The sequence below is a fragment of the Verruconis gallopava genome (assembly GCF_000836295.1).
Source record: "Verruconis gallopava strain CBS 43764 unplaced genomic scaffold supercont1.56, whole genome shotgun sequence".
Lineage (NCBI taxonomy): Eukaryota > Fungi > Ascomycota > Dothideomycetes > Venturiales > Sympoventuriaceae > Verruconis > Verruconis gallopava.
The window spans coordinates 11,519-30,226 of record NW_015622192.1 but is presented as its reverse complement, the minus strand read 5'-3'; the positions used below and the strand labels follow the sequence as shown (position 1 = coordinate 30,226).

At 48.8% G+C, this 18,708-nt stretch overlaps 6 protein-coding genes across 9 annotated transcripts; 1 reads left to right on the top strand and 5 right to left on the bottom strand.

Annotated features, from left to right (window-relative positions):
- Positions 1-360: 360 nt before the first annotated feature.
- On the bottom strand, positions 361-4,033 carry PV09_09159. Of its 3 annotated transcripts, none has more exons than XM_016363159.1 (3): positions 3,608-4,033; positions 802-3,517; positions 361-736 (listed from the first exon to the last, which is right to left on the bottom strand). In XM_016363159.1, exons 2-3 carry the CDS (start codon positions 3,286-3,288, stop codon positions 653-655), a joined length of 2,571 nt encoding a protein of 856 aa, XP_016208995.1. In that variant the 5' UTR covers positions 3,289-3,517; positions 3,608-4,033; the 3' UTR covers positions 361-652. The 3 variants fall into 3 exon arrangements, with proteins under 3 accessions (XP_016208995.1, XP_016208997.1, XP_016208996.1); XM_016363161.1 differs by having other exon boundaries at positions 361-2,828; positions 2,951-3,517; XM_016363160.1 differs by having other exon boundaries at positions 361-3,517.
- A 1,792-nt stretch (positions 4,034-5,825) lies between these two features.
- PV09_09158 (uncharacterized protein) lies at positions 5,826-7,614 on the top strand. Its single transcript, XM_016363158.1, has 2 exons — positions 5,826-6,995; positions 7,053-7,614. Exons 1-2 carry the CDS (start codon positions 6,128-6,130, stop codon positions 7,166-7,168), a joined length of 984 nt encoding a protein of 327 aa, XP_016208994.1. The 5' UTR covers positions 5,826-6,127; the 3' UTR covers positions 7,169-7,614.
- Positions 7,615-8,955: 1,341 nt separating this feature from the next.
- On the bottom strand, positions 8,956-10,572 carry PV09_09157. 2 transcript variants are annotated; one of them, XM_016363157.1, is made up of 2 exons: positions 9,706-10,572; positions 8,956-9,648 (listed from the first exon to the last, which is right to left on the bottom strand). In XM_016363157.1, exons 1-2 carry the CDS (start codon positions 10,364-10,366, stop codon positions 9,200-9,202), a joined length of 1,110 nt encoding a protein of 369 aa, XP_016208993.1. In that variant the 5' UTR covers positions 10,367-10,572; the 3' UTR covers positions 8,956-9,199. The 2 variants fall into 2 exon arrangements, with proteins under 2 accessions (XP_016208993.1, XP_016208992.1); XM_016363156.1 differs by having other exon boundaries at positions 8,956-10,572.
- Positions 10,573-11,033: 461 nt separating this feature from the next.
- On the bottom strand, positions 11,034-12,609 carry PV09_09156 (GTP-binding protein ypt1). The gene is made up of 5 exons (XM_016363155.1): positions 12,420-12,609; positions 12,105-12,228; positions 11,919-11,966; positions 11,632-11,859; positions 11,034-11,570 (listed from the first exon to the last, which is right to left on the bottom strand). Exons 1-5 carry the CDS (start codon positions 12,428-12,430, stop codon positions 11,376-11,378), a joined length of 606 nt encoding a protein of 201 aa, XP_016208991.1. The 5' UTR covers positions 12,431-12,609; the 3' UTR covers positions 11,034-11,375.
- Positions 12,610-12,832: 223 nt separating this feature from the next.
- Positions 12,833-14,325, bottom strand: PV09_09155 (uncharacterized protein). Its single transcript, XM_016363154.1, has 4 exons — positions 14,061-14,325; positions 13,968-14,005; positions 13,444-13,911; positions 12,833-13,390 (listed from the first exon to the last, which is right to left on the bottom strand). Exons 1-4 carry the CDS (start codon positions 14,155-14,157, stop codon positions 13,055-13,057), a joined length of 939 nt encoding a protein of 312 aa, XP_016208990.1. The 5' UTR covers positions 14,158-14,325; the 3' UTR covers positions 12,833-13,054.
- A 390-nt stretch (positions 14,326-14,715) lies between these two features.
- Positions 14,716-15,830, bottom strand: PV09_09154 (uncharacterized protein). Its single transcript, XM_016363153.1, has 2 exons — positions 15,596-15,830; positions 14,716-15,548 (listed from the first exon to the last, which is right to left on the bottom strand). The coding sequence occupies exons 1-2, from the start codon at positions 15,743-15,745 to the stop codon at positions 14,898-14,900; spliced, it is 801 nt and encodes a 266-aa protein (XP_016208989.1). The 5' UTR covers positions 15,746-15,830; the 3' UTR covers positions 14,716-14,897.
- Positions 15,831-18,708: the final 2,878 nt, after the last annotated feature.

Genomic DNA, 18,708 nt, shown 5'->3' with positions numbered 1-18,708 from the left:
AAATACATGTGTGCGAAGTAGTCACGTGCGTCTCACCGTCGCACCGCCTGCGTGTCGCCAAGCCCGAGGCGTCTAACTTACAAGTACGTAGGTGGTCACGAGATGTCCTCGTGACCCCCGTTCTGTCGTGGCGCCTGCGCCACGCCGTTGTCACGCCGTACGTGACAGTAGTGGTTGAGGCGGCTCAAGAACCATATAAAGCGCCAGTTACAGCTGCAATACCGCAAATTACATGTTTCATTTATTGTAGATATGATCATCTAGCTTCAGAACATATTAAATTTAGGATGGATTACTAGTATACTATTTGATGGTTGCTCTATACATATTTAAAGTTCTTAATGGCTTTTATGCTGCGCGACTTGGTGGTGAATTACTTTAAGTGAAAAGTTAAATGGGTATCTTCTCCATTATTGCACCGGGAATACTGTACAAATGGCTAGATAATTCGTATATATGATACATGGATGATGTTGATGCTAATAAGAACAGATGATAGTTCAGGCTGTCCCTATCTATCACTTACAGGCGTCAAGCATTGAGACTAACGGTGGCATTTCATGTACATACTATGCCTGGCATGACTTGTGGTTACCTTCGTGTTCCTTCCATGCCCAAAATAAATCGCCCCTTTCTTTACATTTAGGCGGCTTCATGCAAGCGTTTGTCGGATCCGGAGAAATGTAATGCCCAAGCGCCAGTGTGAACACCCGGTTCGATTTCCAATTTCTTCATCCTGAAGACGAGAGGGTGAGAGGGAGAAATGAGACCTGGAAAGGAAAGTAAAGAAAGAGATCATACCAGCACGTCAAGGATCCGCGCTTTGAGCTGTTCCAGCTCCTCCTGCTGCGCCTTCCGTTGCGCTTCGGCTCGCAGATATCTCTCTCGCCACCCTTCTTCGCCAGCATCGTCTATGTTCATATCGCTGTCTTGCTCTGTTCCCAGCCTTGTATGCTGCAGCGACACACCCCTTACCGCGAAGCGGCCTTCAATGCCACCTAGGCTATGTGCCCACTCAACATCGAACGTCTCGCGGATTTTATCGCCCTCACTGAGAGTCGCTTCGTCATCGAGGGGAGAATCATATCCGTCTCCACCAACGCGGAAACGGTGGACTAAGATCTTTCTTTGCCGTGGTGCATTTGCACCACCATTGCGTATACCGAGCCAGGAAGCACATAAGAATCTGTGCAGCTCGTCTGTTTGGCTTTGGCCTCCTGCGTTGAGCTTTGCCAGTATAGAGTCCGCAAGATCCTTAGCCTCCGTTCCTTGCAGACGTTTCGTCCTCCCTTCTATCTCCGCATGCAAAAGACTTGTCACCAGCGCTCGTTTGAGATCTTCGGCCCCAGGGGCAAACAATAACGGCTCATTCGATGCCGTCACAGTTTCTGTCTTTGAAAATGGGAACGAATGTTGGATCCTCTTAGGTATGTGGAAATTGACGTGTTGGTTATGCTCCGCGGATGCAGTTCCTTCAGTCGGCGAAAGATCGTCAGAAAGACTTAAGGCCGTTGTGTGCGCAGTCGGGGCAGTGCTCAAGGTGGACGTCTTCTGTTGGGGGGTAGACAATGCAGGAGTGGGTAATTGCTGTCGCGAAGTTTGATCGTCGAATTGACCGTTCACGACCAGAGTGGGAGTAACAAGGCGCACAGGACCTCCTTCATGTTTGGGGACTTGCAGCTGGAGTCGTTCTGGTCGAGCCGCGCCCGCGTGGCTCATTGGACGAGCAGGCATGGGCAGTGTCGTGCTGCTCGCACTGATAGGTGTAGGCAATTGTGGTGTGAGGAATTGGTGCTCCGCTTGCGCGGCCACTGGCGCAGGCTTCGGACTCTCCGTGGCGCCAAATGTCGTTGTTGTTTCCTCTTCACTCTTCCTACACCCCTCGTTCCGCTGTCTGGATGAACCTAGGTCAATCACAGGTGCTTCCTTGGTCTTGGGATTTGCAGGGAAAGTGACAAATGGACCGTCCCGTACACTACGATTACTTGGAGGCCTCCCTCTTAACTTGCCGTTGACTGTTGTGTTTGTACTCGGCCACGCGCTCGACACCGCAGGGCCATGTCTCCGCCGTCTGGCGCTCCTCGCGCTTGACGGTGTGACCGTGGAAGGCGTTTCGGTATCCCACGCGCTATCCGGATGCGCGCTCACAGGTGTCACGGCGGACAGGGGATGCGGCGTCGAAGGCGTCTCATTTCTCCATCGAAGTTGTTGTGACGTGCGGGGTGCCATAGCGCTCGTAGGCGTGTTCAGTGTTGCCCATGAATCTGAACCACCACTGCCAGAAAATTCCGGATGTGCAGTAATTGGTACTGCGCTTGACGGATATACGCTCAAAGGATAGGCGTCGTTGCGGTTGTGAAAGGCAGTATCTAGGTGCGGTCTCTTGGGCTCCACAGCAGACCAAGGCTCCACGCAATCATCGTCTTGCTCATCGGCGCGCCGTCTCCCTCGCTTCGGCCGGAACTTCGGGTCGATAGCGCGTATGGCCAGATCTTCTTCTATAGGAACGCCGTCACGAGCATCCGGAAAAGGATCATTTAGTGGTGGGATCGCCTGGTAATATGCGTGGTTTTTGCCCATAAGGTACTCAAAAAAGGCGTCAATATGCAGAGCGCGCATCCAGCGCTTAAGGCGCACGCTGTACTGTTGCACCTTCTGACTAGACTGACCTTTCTCGAAACTGGGCCGCTCAACACCCAGCTCAAGCGCAAGTTCCGTCCATGTCTTTAGCTCTTTATTCTCCAGTTTCTTGAGCAGCTCGAATAAGTGGAACGTGCTGAAGCTCTTGCCGTCGCTCTTCGGTGGGGTGCGAAACACGCGCTTCAACTCTGCAGTGTCGGTTGTTAGCGGGAACGACGGATTGCAATAAAGGATAAATTGTTCGTATGCCTGGTCGAAGGTTGCATCTGCTACGTCACGAGAGGGTAGCGATCGGTCTGTGGGTACATACGAGCTCGTCGACTGGGAGTAACGCTGCTTCTGTGAGGACAGCTGCACGGCTTGCGAAGTTTGCCCCCTCGGGCTGGATGCGTGTGAGAAGCGCGGGGAGGCATTTTGCGAGGGCGTGGAGGGCGTAGCCAGCGACTGTCTTGCGTTACCAGAGTCCGCTGAGAAGTACGTCTGCTGCTGATGCTGGACGTGAGCTTGATGCATGCCGGACGAATTGTGTGTCATGCGTTGCGAGTATTGAAAGGAGGGTGCGGTAGCACTCTGCGGCGTTGAATATTGGTGACCATGCCTGGACATATGTTGTACGTCGCTGGCTCCTCCGCCTTGCGAGTAGTTCATCGTCTTCTTCTGCTGCGTTGCCTTCTTTGTTTCGTCTTCCTTCTGCTCTGTCCTCTCCTTGCTGCTTCTTGTGACTGCAATTACGCGCTATCTGAAGGAGCCGTAAGAATGATAGGTGGGCTGTGATCTCGTTGTGGCAGTTCGTAACGGGCGCATGAGACCGGGTCCATGGGAATGGAAAGCAAGGGCGCGCATGCGGGTGAATGTTCGTCTCGGTGACGTCTCTGTCCTGCTGGGGCAGTCAGAAAGAGCAAGCAATCAAGACTTCCTAGGGCTTGCAGTTGGAGTGTGGGGGAGAGCGCTGAGGTTTGCATCTTACCAAGTACAACAGCAAAGATACGTTTGACAGGGCTCTCGACTGACTTAGCGCTTGTGATTAGCAGTACCCGTCTCGGATTGCGTGCACGTTGAGCCACGAGGCAATGTGATATAAGGGGCTGATTGAAGATTTAGGCGCCACCAAACGACGCCAAAGAGAGGAATGCCGTAAGAGGTGGTTTTTTGCGTGTTTTCGTCGAGATTCGAGGCGGTATTGCAACGGAGGATTGAGACACGGTAGAGGATTTGCGCGAGCGGACGACAGCATTGGAGAGAGGGACGGCTGTGCTGGACCTCTCTTGCTTTGAACACGAATTGGTGCCCGCGCGTATGCGACTCTCTGGCGTGTTGGCGGTAGGAATTACTGATAGACTCCGGCGTATCGATTGCTGGTGGAAGAACCACAAGGCGAGATGAGTTTACAAAGTTATGAGCCAGCGACGCGGCGGCAACGGGAAGGACGGGGGCCAGGACTAGGCTTTCACACAGCAATGCTGGCGCATCTATTCTTAGTCGCGCCAATGAAGAAGCCGACAGATGTGCTGAGCGACCAAAGCCTGCTGCAGCAGGTCGACTAGGCTTGTCTGGTTTTGCGCTCGTCTGAGGCACAATGCAAGCAACCAGAAAGAAACGTGCTTTGTAAGCGCTCGATCGTAAGAGCAGGTCGCAAATAAGCCTATGCCGCCGTTAACTTATCGCTGTTTTGTTTGTGGAGGTATCAAATACCCTTCTGGTTCATCAAGGGGAAAGCGAGCGGGGTCCACCTGCAGACATTCAGCCTAAAAATCAGACTGGCGTTGCCACTATGTACTGTGTAAGGAGCATCAACTGCATCCTTTGACCATGAAGAGTAAAGGGCACAAACAATCAGAGCAGACCCTCTGATTATTCAGGCGATGATACTACGTACTGGTAAGGGTATCTTTTGAGTTACCACAGCTTGGCCGCCATCCCTGACTCGTGTTCGGAGTACGGAGCACGGTAAGTTGACGGTTATCGTGACTTGACCTTAGTTCACACATGCGGTTCTGCCACCCATAGAAAACAAACAACATCTATGTCCAATACAATGCTGCAAAACTTATGGACTATATTCGTCCCGTTCATTGGTCTTTCACAGTCTCGCTAATTGACTCGTAAATTCATTAACATGCTGTTGACAAATCGTAATTTGGAGTCTAAGGATACGTCTCAAGACAATCAAGTTATCACATCTCAGCACACATGAACCTTTCTGAGGTTCAGGAGTGAGTCAAGTTACTTTGTGCAACAGCTCGCCCTTCCCACCAACATCTTTGCGCCTCTCGCCTTCAACAGAATCAACACAGAAGTCGGGTTTCTTTGCTTAAATTAAATACCATCGTCGTGTTCTGCGACAACATCGCCTTCGTCTACACTCTGAACGCCGTTCCATGTATGCACAGTACTGTGGCCTGTTCACACCATCTTCAGGCCACGCTGATCTCACGTACCCTTTGAGCGAAATAGTTTAGACTAGTGTGTTAGTACAATAGCTCGCTATACGTGAGAATTTCAACAAGAATGGTCAGGATCTAGATATGGGTGCAAATGCCTTGGACTCATGAATCGAAAGGTCGGCTTTTGTTTTGGCAGCTTCAAGTATCTGAAAGAGATATAACGATTGTTCTGCAGTTGCAAGTAAAGCATTATGCGGTATTTTGATGACAGCTGTGCTTCCGAATCGTTTCCAAGCAGACGGGCATCTCAAGACAAGCCGGGGATCAAAGCTGACAGTTTATTCTACGCCGAGCGAAAAGGCTCACTTCCTGTGCACCCAGGCAGGCGATCGACCTCACCATGAACGTTTTCACATATATATGGGGCCATGTATGTATTGTATGGTCTAATGAGAGCCTTCTAGATGTCGAGACACAGAAGCTACTCTGGTCTGAAAAGTGGACATGCCGTGTTCGTGGCCAAGGGTGCAGGAAATGTTCTCGAAATATGCGAAAAGACCTCTTATTATGTGAGAAATACTTAGAAGATGTGCGAAAAGTTAACTGACACAAGCAGACACGTCGTATCGTCGTCACAGAGGTGTTTTTCACATAGTTTTAGCGTAACTGGTGTCGCTGGTGGTCACGGACACCCAAGGTAACACACGTGCCAGCCTCAGGTGCAAGCCATCCCCCCCAGCACAGGGTTTGCGTATTTATGTGTGTGCGCGTACGGATGCCCTTTTTCCCCATGCCAATGTGCCTCGGCAATGCTCGTGAGCATGATGAATGACCCCCCCGATCAACACAGCAGAAAGCCGAGCAGTGCCTGCGTGCTGCATCACCATTCATTGTCTTTCCGCTTCCGACCGACTTCTCCATCGCAGCTCACTTCTTCTCCCTTCATCCCTACTTGTCCGACGCACTAGGAACTACGTTCACGCTCCTTTGCGGTGTAGAACATCCTCAGCCTATCTGACAGCCCAACTCGCTCCGTGTGTCGCAGTCGCGAAACGAAAGCCATCTTTCAATCTCGGTCGCCTGCATGTCTTGTCTTTCAATTAATGATGTCGCAAATCAAGTCCACTGCAGCGCAGTCTACCCAGAAAACTCCTCCCACCTCCAGTGCCCAACAATCTGACAATGTCGCCCATGCACTTGCCGGTGCGGGGGGTGGTCTATTGTCCATGGCGCTGACCTACCCACTAATCACACTATCCACGCGTGCACAAGTAGAGTCAAAGCGGGCTGCAACGTCTAACTTGGATGCTGTGCGCGCCATCATTGCAAGGGAAGGGGTACAGGGTCTGTTCGCTGGATTGGACAGCGCCCTATTCGGCATTGGCGTCACAAATTTCGTCTATTATTATTGGTACGAATGGTGTCGATCTGCCTTCGAGACTGCGGCGGTCAAGGCTGGGCGCGCCAGCAAGAAGTTGACCACCGTCGAGAGTATGCTGGCCGGTGCTATTGCTGGATCTGCGACCGTTTTCTGCACCAATCCGATCTGGGTCGTCAACACGCGCATGACCACGCGCAAGAGAGAGTCGGAGGGACAGATTCTGCCTGGAGGGTCAGCGACCAAGAAGACCCCGAGCACTATTGGTACGCTCGTGTGCATCATTAGGGATGAGGGCTGGGTGCGTCTATTCGCCGGCGTTGGCCCAGCGCTCGTACTTGTCATCAACCCAATCCTCCAATACACATTATTCGAACAGATGAAGAACTTGCTGGAGCAGAGACGGAAACGGCCCATCACGCCCACCGACAGCTTCTATCTCGGTGCGCTGGGCAAGCTGCTAGCCACAAGCATCACGTACCCCTACATTACAGTCAAAAGCAGGATGCACGTCGGCCAGGGCGGTAAAGAGGGCATGACGGAGAGTTTGCGCAGAATCGTACGGGAAGAAGGCTGGCAAGGTCTTTACGGAGGTTCGTACTTGCTGTTGGTTGGGAGAAAAAGGAAGAGCATGTGCTAATGTAACTCAGGTATTGTACCAAAAGTGACGCAAAGTGTGCTGACGGCCGCGTTTTTGTTTGCGTTCAAGGATGTGTTGTACCAACAGACAATTCGGCTTAGGAAAAGTATTGCGGTCAAGGCTTAAACAGTCCACTTCGTCAGGCAATCACACACATATTCTTTGTACGCACGGACGCGAAAGAGCAAGCAGGTACTCAAGGAAAGGGAATTGAATAGAGATGCACCTCGCATCTGAAACATACGCAGTGTGGAAGGCGATCAGAGCAAATGGATCGTTCATCTTGGTTAAGGCATTATTGCTTGGGGGCGAATAGGATTGCACGCTAATTCGTAGAAACGAAGATGCGCCCCTCTTCCGCTGCTCGAAAATGTTATAGTATATACTGAAAGGCCATAGATGAGGGAGTAAAGGATATTCAACTTCATGGAGGCTCACAAGCCCTGTCTGACGTAGCTCAACGACGGATCAATGCTCGGTGCTAATCCTTGTTGTCGATGTGACATTAGGTGGTTGAGACGGTCATGCGTCGTTTTAACGTAAGATAATGCATATTGCTTAAGTTTTTCCTCTGTCCTTATCTCTGGATATACAGTACACATTTCTTAGGGAGACGTGTTCGGAAATACGTTTCAACCCGTAGTTCGTAGCTCCAAAGATGTCTAGTTTGATCTGATCCTGACTTGATCAACGCACGAACAGCTCAAGTTCTGCATCCGGTCTAAAACAACAAGGGTTTTTTGGAGCATGTAAACAAGGTTTTCCACATGGCAAATGTGGCTTGAATATCACTATATGATTTAGCCCTTGAATTAAGTTGGGCAGCCTCGTGCAAAACGAAGAGCGAGAAGGCGGCCAAGGGCGATCTTGATCGCATGTTATTGGCTCCAAAAATAAATGTATTAGCCCCTTCCTACTATTTCTGTGTCCGAGGTTTGTGCGTTAAGAGCATTGTAAGTTGTCTCATGATAGGAAACTTTCGGCCGAATAAAGCAACAATCCTGGGTATGTCTTAGACCTCTTACTTTTGGTTCGTAAGCTGGCTGGTTGTTTCATAGAACGTAGAAACAGTCCTTGCGTAAGTTAAGCACAACGCAAAACATCTTGTTGTAACAATTTTTAAAATTCAAGCTACGTACAAATGATTCGCACTTCTTCATATCCTTCAATTACACGTAGCGCAGCAAAGTCAGCTTCCACATTGATCCACTCCAGAGACGATGTCCCAATGACTGTTTGGCTTAGAGAAAATATGAACAGAGTTGGGCACATTGCTGGACAATGAGCCTTATCATAGCCGTGACGCATGTCCGAGGTAGGGTTCCGCTCGCCTAAAAAGCTAATCCTTCCACTGTAATTCTCTAATCACGAAAATGTTTAAGAACCGAATTTTCATTGAAAAAGATGTCGTGCTGCTTTTCACACAAGCTATTTCTTCCGTTTTTCATCCTGCAATTTCTCGAATTGTTCTTGTACCACTTGCCCGACCAACACTTCCTAATCGCTATACAAAATGATCATCTCACAGGCGAGATCAGCACTGGATCACTTCGACTTCTTCTACAGATGCTATTGTATTCACGGGGTCATCAACTTAGTTCAGTCACACGATATTTATAGAAGTGTGTCCGAAGCAGAAGCTTCGACCGAGAATTGCAGATACGAATCTGGTAAAAGAAGCTGAACACTGATAGGCCAGCTTTCGGGCTGTGGTGTATTGTACTGCAAGTCAACCAGTTAGGCAAAACGCCTAGTCTTCATTCGGTTTTAGTTCCTCAGATTTTCGGTGACAGTTGATCAGATTAGTACAAGACAATGCGTGCAAATAGCTACGTGTCCAACATAACTTGCAACTTTTCAGTAAAAGTTGCAGTACTTATTATGAGAGTTCAACATATATGAATGATTGCATAGTCGCAGTTATCTAAAGTAGGCAACATGTAACTCGCTTATAATGGACATTATCAAAATTTATGTGCTAATCGCACGTTTGATATCATAATGCGAACACCCTCAACGGAAATAAGGAATCTATATGGCAATTGACTTAGCTCGATCACGAATCATTCAAGGCGTTGTCAAATAACTTAAAACTAATGGATTTGCAAAAGAACATCATCTTTTCAGCGCCGATTACTGTTCAATGAACACTCATGCTCAAGCCCTATTCCAACATCTTTCTTCCGGCACATCACGCTCAAACATCTCCTCATCACCGAAGGATCTCATCCAGAAATCCTCACTACTCTTCTTGTTTCTTCGATAACGACTGCAGAGGGGCCTTGGAGCTTTCAGACGCCGAAACGCACTACTTACACTTCTCGTCCACTTCGTCTCCCCTTCCGTTTTAGGTGGGCCAGCTTTCAAAGTTACACCATTCCCCAATCTCGCTCGCCATGTCTTGGTCTCGATATAGCCTGCCGGAACAAGCTGCATGGCTGCAACGATAGGATTCCCAGTCTCACCCCAGACAGAGGAGTAGCGACGCTCGTCGGGAAAGAATATACGCAGGTTAAGAGTTGGCATGGTATCGTAGAATGTTGCTGGGGTGACCTTGCGATAAGAAGAGAATAACGCATTTGCGAGCTGTCGGAGGGTTTTCGTGGCTGTTGCTTGAGTCAAATCCGGTGGAGGCGAGAGAGAAGGGGGAGCAGACTCGGTACATTCATAGGTCCCAGTAATGACCACGCTTTTGGCATACCTTAGAAGGGCAGGATAGTGATGCCGAAGAACCAAAAGACCATATGGATAAGTGACATATAAAGTTGTTCTTGTGCACATCCGCGACTGCAGATGTGTTAACATCTCGTTGCGAATCTGGGAATTAATTCGGAGAAGCGAGATATTCGTGACTGATTGGACATTGTCTAGCTTCCCCTCAAAGTTTGAAAAAGATGGATTGATTGTGGCGGCTTGAAGATTGCTGTAAATGCTATTGGTAGCGCTCGAATATCCAGAATCCATGCTCATTTGCGTAATTGAGTTGTCCCCTGAATTGTTCATCCCCAACATATCCAAGGATCTTCGCATGTGCTCATTGGACAATGCCTTCGGTGGCCCAATCATCATATTATCAGGGCTATAAGTGTTCGTAACCAGTGGGACATATCTCAAAGGCAGTCCCTCGATTTTGCAACACAAGTCATTAGCAGGGTTATGTATGTGCTGCCCTTGATCTGCAACGGTAATAGTGACATCGTTGAGAGCGTAATTGTAGATATGCAAGCGCAATTCTAACGGAAGCTTGAAAAGAAGACTCGATTCCGCTTCTGGCTTTTCCGAAGGATTGGCCACTCGACGCCTCTTTGTTGGACGTCCGCCCATGTCTAGCGAATGAGTCTTCAAGAAGTTTGAAAGATTACGAGACGAGGACGATGATCCAGATCTCTACATCCATTTGCAAAGGGTTAAAATCGTTGACTTATGGTTTCTTCTCGATTTCGACGCAAATGTGTGAGTCAAAGTTGCGAAAGTAGAGCAAGAGAAGAAAATATTCTACCTGTTAGAGGATCCGACAAGTGGGTGCAAAGGACTGGTTGCGGTTTGAGGGGAAACTGAGAGGGTGCGACGCTTTGCCTCTTTGAGGTTAAGCATGACTTGAGAACAATGTTCAGTGGCAAATGTGTCAAATTCTCGCCTGAAAGCTTCACCGAAATGATATTCAAAATGAATTTCAAGGTGAATGTTTGACTACGGTCGATTCCATAAGATGCCCCATGTCCATAGAGAAAGCATTGTGCCCTGCGAAAGAAAGGGAGTGTTTTGGGAGAACGTACGTGCAAAACAGCCACAAATTCGCAGGTAGACCTTAGCGAGACATTCAGTCTCCGGGGCTTCTCTTCATTATTGGTCTGACTGTTGTTAAATGTGGTCGAATCAGACTTCATTATTGTCAAGAGAGCCAGACAAGTCTTGAGACAAACGATCTAGCCATCAAGCAATCATCAAATTGTCCAGGGCCATTTCTATCACAGCTTAGCAGTTCGGAAAGTGTTAGTCGACTAATTTGTGTGTCCATTCTTGCAAACGCCGTATGGGCAAAAGCACTGTTCAGATCCCACCAAAACGCGCGCAAGTACATTACATTTCAGATACATTTAACGAATCAGACAGTGGAAAAGCCCAAATGCTCCATGGTTTCGCCCCGTGACAGTCACCCCATCATAGAGTTTCCATTCATACAAATCCAACCTCACAGTGTTGAAACGAAAGCAGTCTAAACTCATTGTGAAGATGTGGGCGTGCCTCAAATCGCCACCAACCCCCGAAAAACTTGGCTCTCACCACGAGCCCCCCTCAAAAGTTCACTCTGAACTGCTGATGAACCACTCGCTCAGCAGCAGCTCCCGTTTGATCCACTCTGCACGCTCTGGCCTTGACCGATGTTAATCTTTTCTTTGTTTTGGCTCGCCGTCGCACCCATGCGTTCTTTAATCTGACGGGCCATGGTCAAGAAAGCTTGCTCAACATTGCTGGCATTCTTGGCCGAGGTCTCAAGGAAAGGTATGCCAAGAGAATCTGCAAATTCCTGTTAAACGCAAATTAGCTGGTCAGAGCATATCTTCAAACAAGTATTCTTATGAAGGTACCTTTGCAACAGTGTATTCGACAACCTTCTTGTCTGTCATATCACTCTTATTGCCAACAAGCAACTTGTTCACACCCTCCGTGGCATAACGGTCTATCTCCTGCAGCCACTGCTTGACGTTGTTAAAGGAGTCCATGTCAGTTACGTCGTAAACGACGCAAATGCCATGGGCGCCACGATAATACGATGAAGTAATGGTGCGGAAGCGCTCTTGTCCTGCAGTATCCCACTGGCCGTTGAATTAGTATGATACGCAGGATCGATCAAGGGAAAATGTGGGCAAGATACAATCTGCAGCTTCACGGTCTTGCCATCCAGTTCGATCGTGCGAATTTTCTATTCTCATTATTAGCTCACCCCTCTGATACCTAAGGCTAATATGCCCATTGTGACATTCGCATATAACAATAATGTTAAGTTTGATGGGGGCTATAGGAGGCATAAAGGGAATCATTGGTGTAGGCTCCAACGTACGAAGTCCACGCCGATTGTCGAGATGTAACTCTCGGTGTACGTGTCATCGGCAAATCTGAGCAACAAGCAAGATTTGCCTACGCCAGAGTCCCCGATGAGAAGGAGCTTGAAGAGGTAGTCGTATCTATTGTCGTCAGCATCGGTGGTAGACTCGTGGTACGTAATCAAAGAGGTCGGTAACATATAGGGGCTTCAAGAGAGGCTCTACACTTGTTTAAGTTAGCTATTATCATATCCACAGATACCTGTAGACAAGGCCAACATTATGCTAATGTCAGATGAGGGCGGAGAGGCGGGCAGATTACTACGTACTACTCAGGGTTCATCTTGGCAGCGCCGCAGTTCAAAGGTCTCTAAGCAAGGCAAGACAAAGAGTTTTGGGAGAGATAAGGTAAGTATACGGCCAAGGTGGCGAATTCTCCGCAATAGCCGTGGTATGTGTTTGTGATGTGAAGATTTTGGTGGAGGACGGATACAGCTTTAGTTGTTTCGTTCACGCCCTGAAAGAAGAGGTGTGAAGACTGGGTTGAGGCGCAGCGGACCAATCAGAATCACATGCCTAGATCGCCGCATCAAAAGACCTGAATCAGGTGTCCGAGTCTTTGATCAGATGTACCATTTTATTTGAACACAGGTCTTTGGTGCCTGCTACATAAAATGGCCCTGCCGGAATCACAACGTCCTGAATTTGCTACAATCGCGAGACCTCAAGTCGTGGTTGATACAAATCAAAAAGGCTTAATCTGAAGGCAGTTTGCATTTTTCGGAGTGGTGGGATGTTCACAAAGTGGCTTATACTCTATAATCACAGCCTAAGCTATAAGATCACTTTAAATCAAAAGCCGTGCCATTGATGTAAGAAGGACTACTTGCCCAGCATGTCCCGGAAAAATGTGAGTATAGTGCACGATTTCTAACACCTGCGTCATGCAGACCCTCTATATGTCCTTCTATAGTAATTTGTTGAACGCGGGAATAAGCGTCTGCGCCAACCAGAAAGAAAAGACGAGTTTGGGGCCTGTCATTAGCAGCTTCGGCACCAAGCCTTTGAAAAAGGCAGTCGCACCCTCATATCTCGCCATGTCGCTAACAATCTTGAATCCAGATTTCGCATCGTCAAAATTTCTATTCTGTATGCGTGTTTTTACAACATCAAGAGGTGCAGAGACGACGAGTGAGGCAGATGCTCCGGCGATCGAGGCAATAAAGTTCTGCATCCACGTGGCTTCGTTATAGTCCTGAAGTTTGTAGAGGTATTGCTTCGCCGCGGCTGAGCCACCAAAAAGCTGTTCTCATTATGTCAGTATTCATGAAATACTAAGACAAAGACCAAACATACTGCGAATGATCCCGGTGCGTTTCTAGCAGCGGTCCAGCCCCATCCTCGATACAAGCCGAAGCCCTCGTCTGCAATGATCTTAACCACGCCTCTTCCCCTAAACGCATCTGGGTTTGTCTGCCTCTTAATCTTAAGCACGTCTAGAGGTAACAGCACAATCTCGCCGATGCCAATCAGGGAACCAGCAGTTGCATGCATTAAAGCTTTGCCAGTACCTCGTCCAAATGTGCGATCAAACCAGTCTCCATGATTCCTGGCCAAATAATCTCGCGCAAAAGGCTGACCGCCGTACTTGTACACACGCTGCAGGACCTTATAAGCGGCTGCGTAGCCCAGACCAGGAAAGAGTGACAATAAGCGCTTCGGCACCGACGCGGTTGCCTGCTCTCGGAAAATGACACTATTCAGCTGCGAGGCGGAGGTGATACGACCGTGGTTACTCATTAATCGTTTTGCCGTTGTATCGACCTAGAATTCAACGTCAATGCCTTATTCCAAGAATGACTGGGCAGATAAGCGCATACTGGATGGAAAACCATCAACTCTGCAATTCCAGCACATCCTGTATGCATTGATTAATCTCAGGTATACAAGGCTAACGTGCTTTTAGCCCTCACCTGCTCCTAAGAAACGGGCAGCAGTAGACTCTTTATTGATTTGCTTTGCTGACGAAGATGCATTGCCGACCTTCGGCGACGGGTATGACGGGGACATTTTCGAATAATAATACGACGAAACCTTTCAACGAGCGATGAGTAAAGAGCAGGAGACAAGAAAAGAAGGATATTGTACAAATAGTTCAATCAAAATAATTTTCTAGATCTGGTGTAATGAGCAGCAATGCGCGCGATGGAGAAAGATTCGCAGCTTTGTGTGGAAACAAATGGTTTGTCAAGAATTTTTGGGAGGACGCGCATGGATTAAAGTTATGCTAATTACTGGCTCTGAGCCTGACTGACTAGCTAATTTGGTGCATTTTTTCCGAAGTCGCCCTATGGCTACAACACAACCTACCTGAAGTCTATTCATGCCAGATTGCGGATTCGGTCCGTAAGTTACGTAAAAATGGTACAATGTGTGCAGTGTAAACGTGCGATTAATGTGCAGATAGTCTAGGAAGATTAGGTCGTTGGTCTTCGCATATACAATGGTTTCTCACAGTTTAGTTGTAAAAGCAGTTCAGCGGATGTTTTGAGTACGTTTATTTGCTCGTTTCTTTAGCCTCATTTTGTAACGAGCCTGATCAAGCTATATGGAATATGTGCAGTTTTGCTTGTTACTTTAATTGAATTTTTTTGCCCAACAATATGACTATGTTGTTCTTTTTTATGGGCAAGTTTGTATAACGAGGTGTTGGAAATGAGCATCTGTTGCACAACCTCAAAATTAACGCGAGCTATGAAATCAAATTACACGGCTTCCTCGGAGGACTTAAGAAGGATAACTACGAGGCGTCATCCTTGCATACATTGGTTTGAACGAGCGTATATGCGCCCCAGCATTTTCATCTCAGCCCGAGTTTTCGTGGTCCTTTGAGCTAATACCCACCAGTTATCCTTCTCATACCCAGAATCTAGGACCTTGCCACCGGCCGCATCAACATCCTCTTCAAGCTCCCCTTTCTTGTAAAGGTGGTAGTAACGTTGGTAAGTCTTATTCTGCTGCTGTCCTTTGTTCTTAAGTACCCATGGTACCATTACGTCCTGTTGGTCTCCTTCGTCCCATCCACGGCGACTAGACCTTTGTTCAAGTGCCCATACGTACAATAGCGCTGTGCCGCTTGTATTTCCGTCCCACCGAAGAAGGTCCAAAATGGACTTGATAGCTGCAACTCTCCTTTCCCGTGTAGAGAGATGGTGTATCACAGCAATGGAGATTGCAAAATCAAATTTTGCAGCTGGATGTGGAACATCGAGTACATCGGCTATCAGCACCGAATGCGGTTCGTGTTGCTTCGCAATTTGCACAAGCTTGCCGTTCCGATCGGAGGCCACAATGAAAATATCATCGTTGATCGGTAAATATTTACCATTTCCACATCCAACATCAACACCAACTGAGCCAGGCTTGAGTGAAGATAAAAACCGCTCAATTAGGGGCCAAGGCTGTCCCTGTCAGCTGATAGAAGGCAAAGGATAATGGAAATGCAGACCTTGTATCGTGTTGACGAGAAGTGAAGAGCGATCTCTTCGTACACCGAGTGCACATGCGTCTCTTCATACGTCTTTGCATCCTCCATCGAAAAGAGGATGTTGTGAACAAAGGGGTCCGTGAAAATCTGGTGTGAACTTGCCTCCTGCATGTGATGTAAAAATGGCAGCAGCCAATATCATCTGCGCACATGACAGGTATATAATCATCCCCATGCGAATCGCATAGATTTCTTGTCACAAAAAGGTTAGAACAAAAAGGTTAGACCTATAGAGTAACGTCCATTCCAAGCAAGCGGTCCATATAGGCCCGTGGCCCGTTCGCCCCATCACACTGCTTCATTTAAGGGCAATAATCACAACACCGTACTAAATTAGCTACAGAATAATTATATAATAGTCCATATATTCTTTTGAAAAAACACCATAACAGCGAGAACGCGAATTCTTGGAATCTAGTAGTTCTAACTGTGCATACACACTCCTCTATCTAGCAGTTAGACGAATTGACAGGCCTGACGCGGCGCCCAACGCGTGAAATACAGGTATGTCGATTCCCTGGCCCAGGGGGGAGTCCTGGTCAAACAGACTGCCAGAGCATGCTACCCAACTGGCGAAGCACCTTCAAGCGGCAGCGCAGTTCGTACATAGCACGCCCAGCCGCACTGTTGAGCTGGACCCCGTAACATCAATAATCTTCGCGGCCCTCAACTTCGTGACAAAGGTACAGCAAGCCCTTGATCTTGTCCATGTCCATGATGCAGTCTGTGCTATCCCAGCGCAGCTCCGAATAGGGGCAGAAGACTTAGCGAAAGAGCTAGCGGTGATAAAAGAGGGAATACGCGGCCTTACCACAGAAGCCCAAAAGACAGCAATCATCAGCGAGGAGGCAAAAGCAGCGGCCCTCGAAGCAACGGCGATTAGCAGGACAACAGTGGACATAGCGAAGGACATTAAAAACAAAGCAATGCGACCCCAAGAGGGGACACCTATGAGCTACGCTGCGGCGGCGGCCAGAGGCGCTCACAGCGTACAGACACATGAGCAAAGGATGCCTCCTACCGCGCCGAACAAGCGGGAGATCATAGTAAACATTAGGGATAGCCACACGATCGAACGCTTACGAGCGATGAACCCGCGGACTCTTAAAACACACGTCAACCAAGCGATTACCTAAAGCGAGAACGAACACATCACCGGCATCACCATAATGTCAGCTAACCAATTAAAGAGCGGGGATCTCAGTATCCGAACAACAACAGGTAAGGAGACGCAGCTCCTGCGGCAATTCACAGACGACTGGGTAGCACGAGTTGGTAGCGGGTCCTCGGTCAGGAACCCGACCTACGGCGTCTTAGTATACGGCATACGGGTCAGTACAGTCGACATGGACAAGCAGGAAGATATAAGAAACGCCATCCTGCAAGACAATAAACCGTTTATCCTAGACGCAGAGATCAAATATATCGGGTGGCTCACCCGGCGGGCACCAAGTAAAGCAATGTCTTCAATCATCATAGAATTCATGAGGACTGAGGACGCCAACAAGATTATCGATGAGGGCCTAGTGTGGCAAGGAGAGATGTGCCAGAGCGAGCGCTATGAACGTCAGTGCCGCCTGAAGGAGTGTTTCAAGTGTCAGGCATATGGCCACATAGGAACCCAATGCAAAGCAGCAAAGACATGTGGCTACTGCGCGCTAGAACATGATTCTAGGGACTGCCCATCCAAAGGAGACCGGGATGCCCCTAGGAAATGCGCAGCATGCCACGGCACACATGAGGCGTGGAACCGCTTGTGCCCAACCAGGAAAAACGAGCTGGCCAAGGTAAGGGCGGCCTACGCCAGTAGGCCGCGATACCACGCGGTCGTGCCAGCGATGGGAAGCGACACGCTAGCTGCTGTCGCGCCCCCCCTACTGCGGAGGACAAGGTCAACACGGGACATGAAAACGACCCATGCCTCCGCCAGAGGCCAGAAGAGGGCGGCGCCGGAGGGAAAAGAAAACGAGGGGTCGAATCAGCGACCGCAGAGGCTACCAAAGCCTAGCAGGAAAGCGCAGGAAATGATTGACTCAAACATCACAACACGCCGCAGCACCGAAAATATGGACCTTGACAGCGACAGTGACCAATGACGGAACATGACTAACTGAAGATACTGTAGTACAACGTCTGCAAATCAAAGAACCAGGTCATGGCGACGCTACTCCGAGACCCAAGCATAGTGACCTATGATATAATAGCAATTCAAGAACCCTGGCGCAATCCATTCGAAGACACGACACACCACCCAGCAAAGAACATCTTCCACCTTTGCTATCCGACGGATAACACGAAGGAACGCCCGGCGCGGGTATGCTTCTTCATCAACAAGCGTCTAGACCACGCCCGCTGGCAAATCGAGCAATGCACGCGAGACCTATGCACATTGCGGATGCTCACGGGTGAAGGGGAGGCAGAAAACGAGCTGATACTGCATAATGTGTACAACCCAGGCCAAGGCGAAGACCAGGCGGCCACCCTACAAGTCCAACGAACCCAGCTAGGGAAACACGCTACGAAAGAGCAGATAGCGCTCGGCGACTTCAACCTACACCGCCAATTATGGGGGGGCCCAGAAGTCATAAGGGAAGAGCCAGAGTCAGAGGAACTCATTGAGATCATGGACGACCTCAACATGATAAATGTGCTGGAACCAGGCACAATCACATTTAATAACGGCCTTGGTCAGACAAACATAGATCTCTGTTGGATGACACTAGGTCTGGTCGACCGGATAGTCCGCTGCGGGGTAGATGAGGACATTAACCATGACTCTGACCACCTACCGATCGGCATCACGCTAGACACAAGGATCCGAACGATAGAACCCAAACCCAAACGCCCGTGGAAACACCTAGACGAAGAAAAGTTCTGTGAGGCCCTAAAGGAGGTCCTCACACCACAACGCAGGCCAGACATGAAGAAAGCGCTCGATGAGTATGTCCAGCACATCGTCTCCGCAATCCATGTAGCGACAGAAAAGGTCCTACCTTTGAGGAGGTCCAGCCCTAAGATGAAGGAAGGGTGGGACGACGCATGCCGAGAAACACTTGCAGAAATGAAGCGCCTCC

Coding starts and splice junctions, on each gene's coding strand:
- PV09_09159 (XM_016363159.1), bottom strand. CDS start 3,288: ATGAACTACTCGCAAGGCGGAGGAGCCAGCGACGTACAACATATGTCC. Junction 737..801: donor CGCGGATCCTTGACGTGCTG/GTATGATCTCTT, acceptor TCTCGTCTTCAG/GATGAAGAAATTGGAAATCG.
- PV09_09158 (XM_016363158.1), top strand. CDS start 6,128: ATGATGTCGCAAATCAAGTCCACTGCAGCGCAGTCTACCCAGAAAACT. Junction 6,996..7,052: donor CTGGCAAGGTCTTTACGGAG/GTTCGTACTTGC, acceptor AATGTAACTCAG/GTATTGTACCAAAAGTGACG.
- PV09_09157 (XM_016363156.1), bottom strand. CDS start 10,366: ATGGGCGGACGTCCAACAAAGAGGCGTCGAGTGGCCAATCCTTCGGAA.
- PV09_09156 (XM_016363155.1), bottom strand. Junction 11,967..12,104: donor CGACAATCGGCGTGGACTTC/GTACGTTGGAGC, acceptor TAATGAGAATAG/AAAATTCGCACGATCGAACT. Junction 11,571..11,631: donor TCGAATACACTGTTGCAAAG/GTACCTTCATAA, acceptor TGCGTTTAACAG/GAATTTGCAGATTCTCTTGG.
- PV09_09155 (XM_016363154.1), bottom strand. CDS start 14,157: ATGTCCCCGTCATACCCGTCGCCGAAGGTCGGCAATGCATCTTCGTCA. Junction 14,006..14,060: donor TGCCCGTTTCTTAGGAGCAG/GTGAGGGCTAAA, acceptor CAATGCATACAG/GATGTGCTGGAATTGCAGAG. Junction 13,391..13,443: donor ACGCACCGGGATCATTCGCA/GTATGTTTGGTC, acceptor TAATGAGAACAG/CTTTTTGGTGGCTCAGCCGC.
- PV09_09154 (XM_016363153.1), bottom strand. CDS start 15,745: ATGCAGGAGGCAAGTTCACACCAGATTTTCACGGACCCCTTTGTTCAC. Junction 15,549..15,595: donor TCTCGTCAACACGATACAAG/GTCTGCATTTCC, acceptor TGACAGGGACAG/CCTTGGCCCCTAATTGAGCG.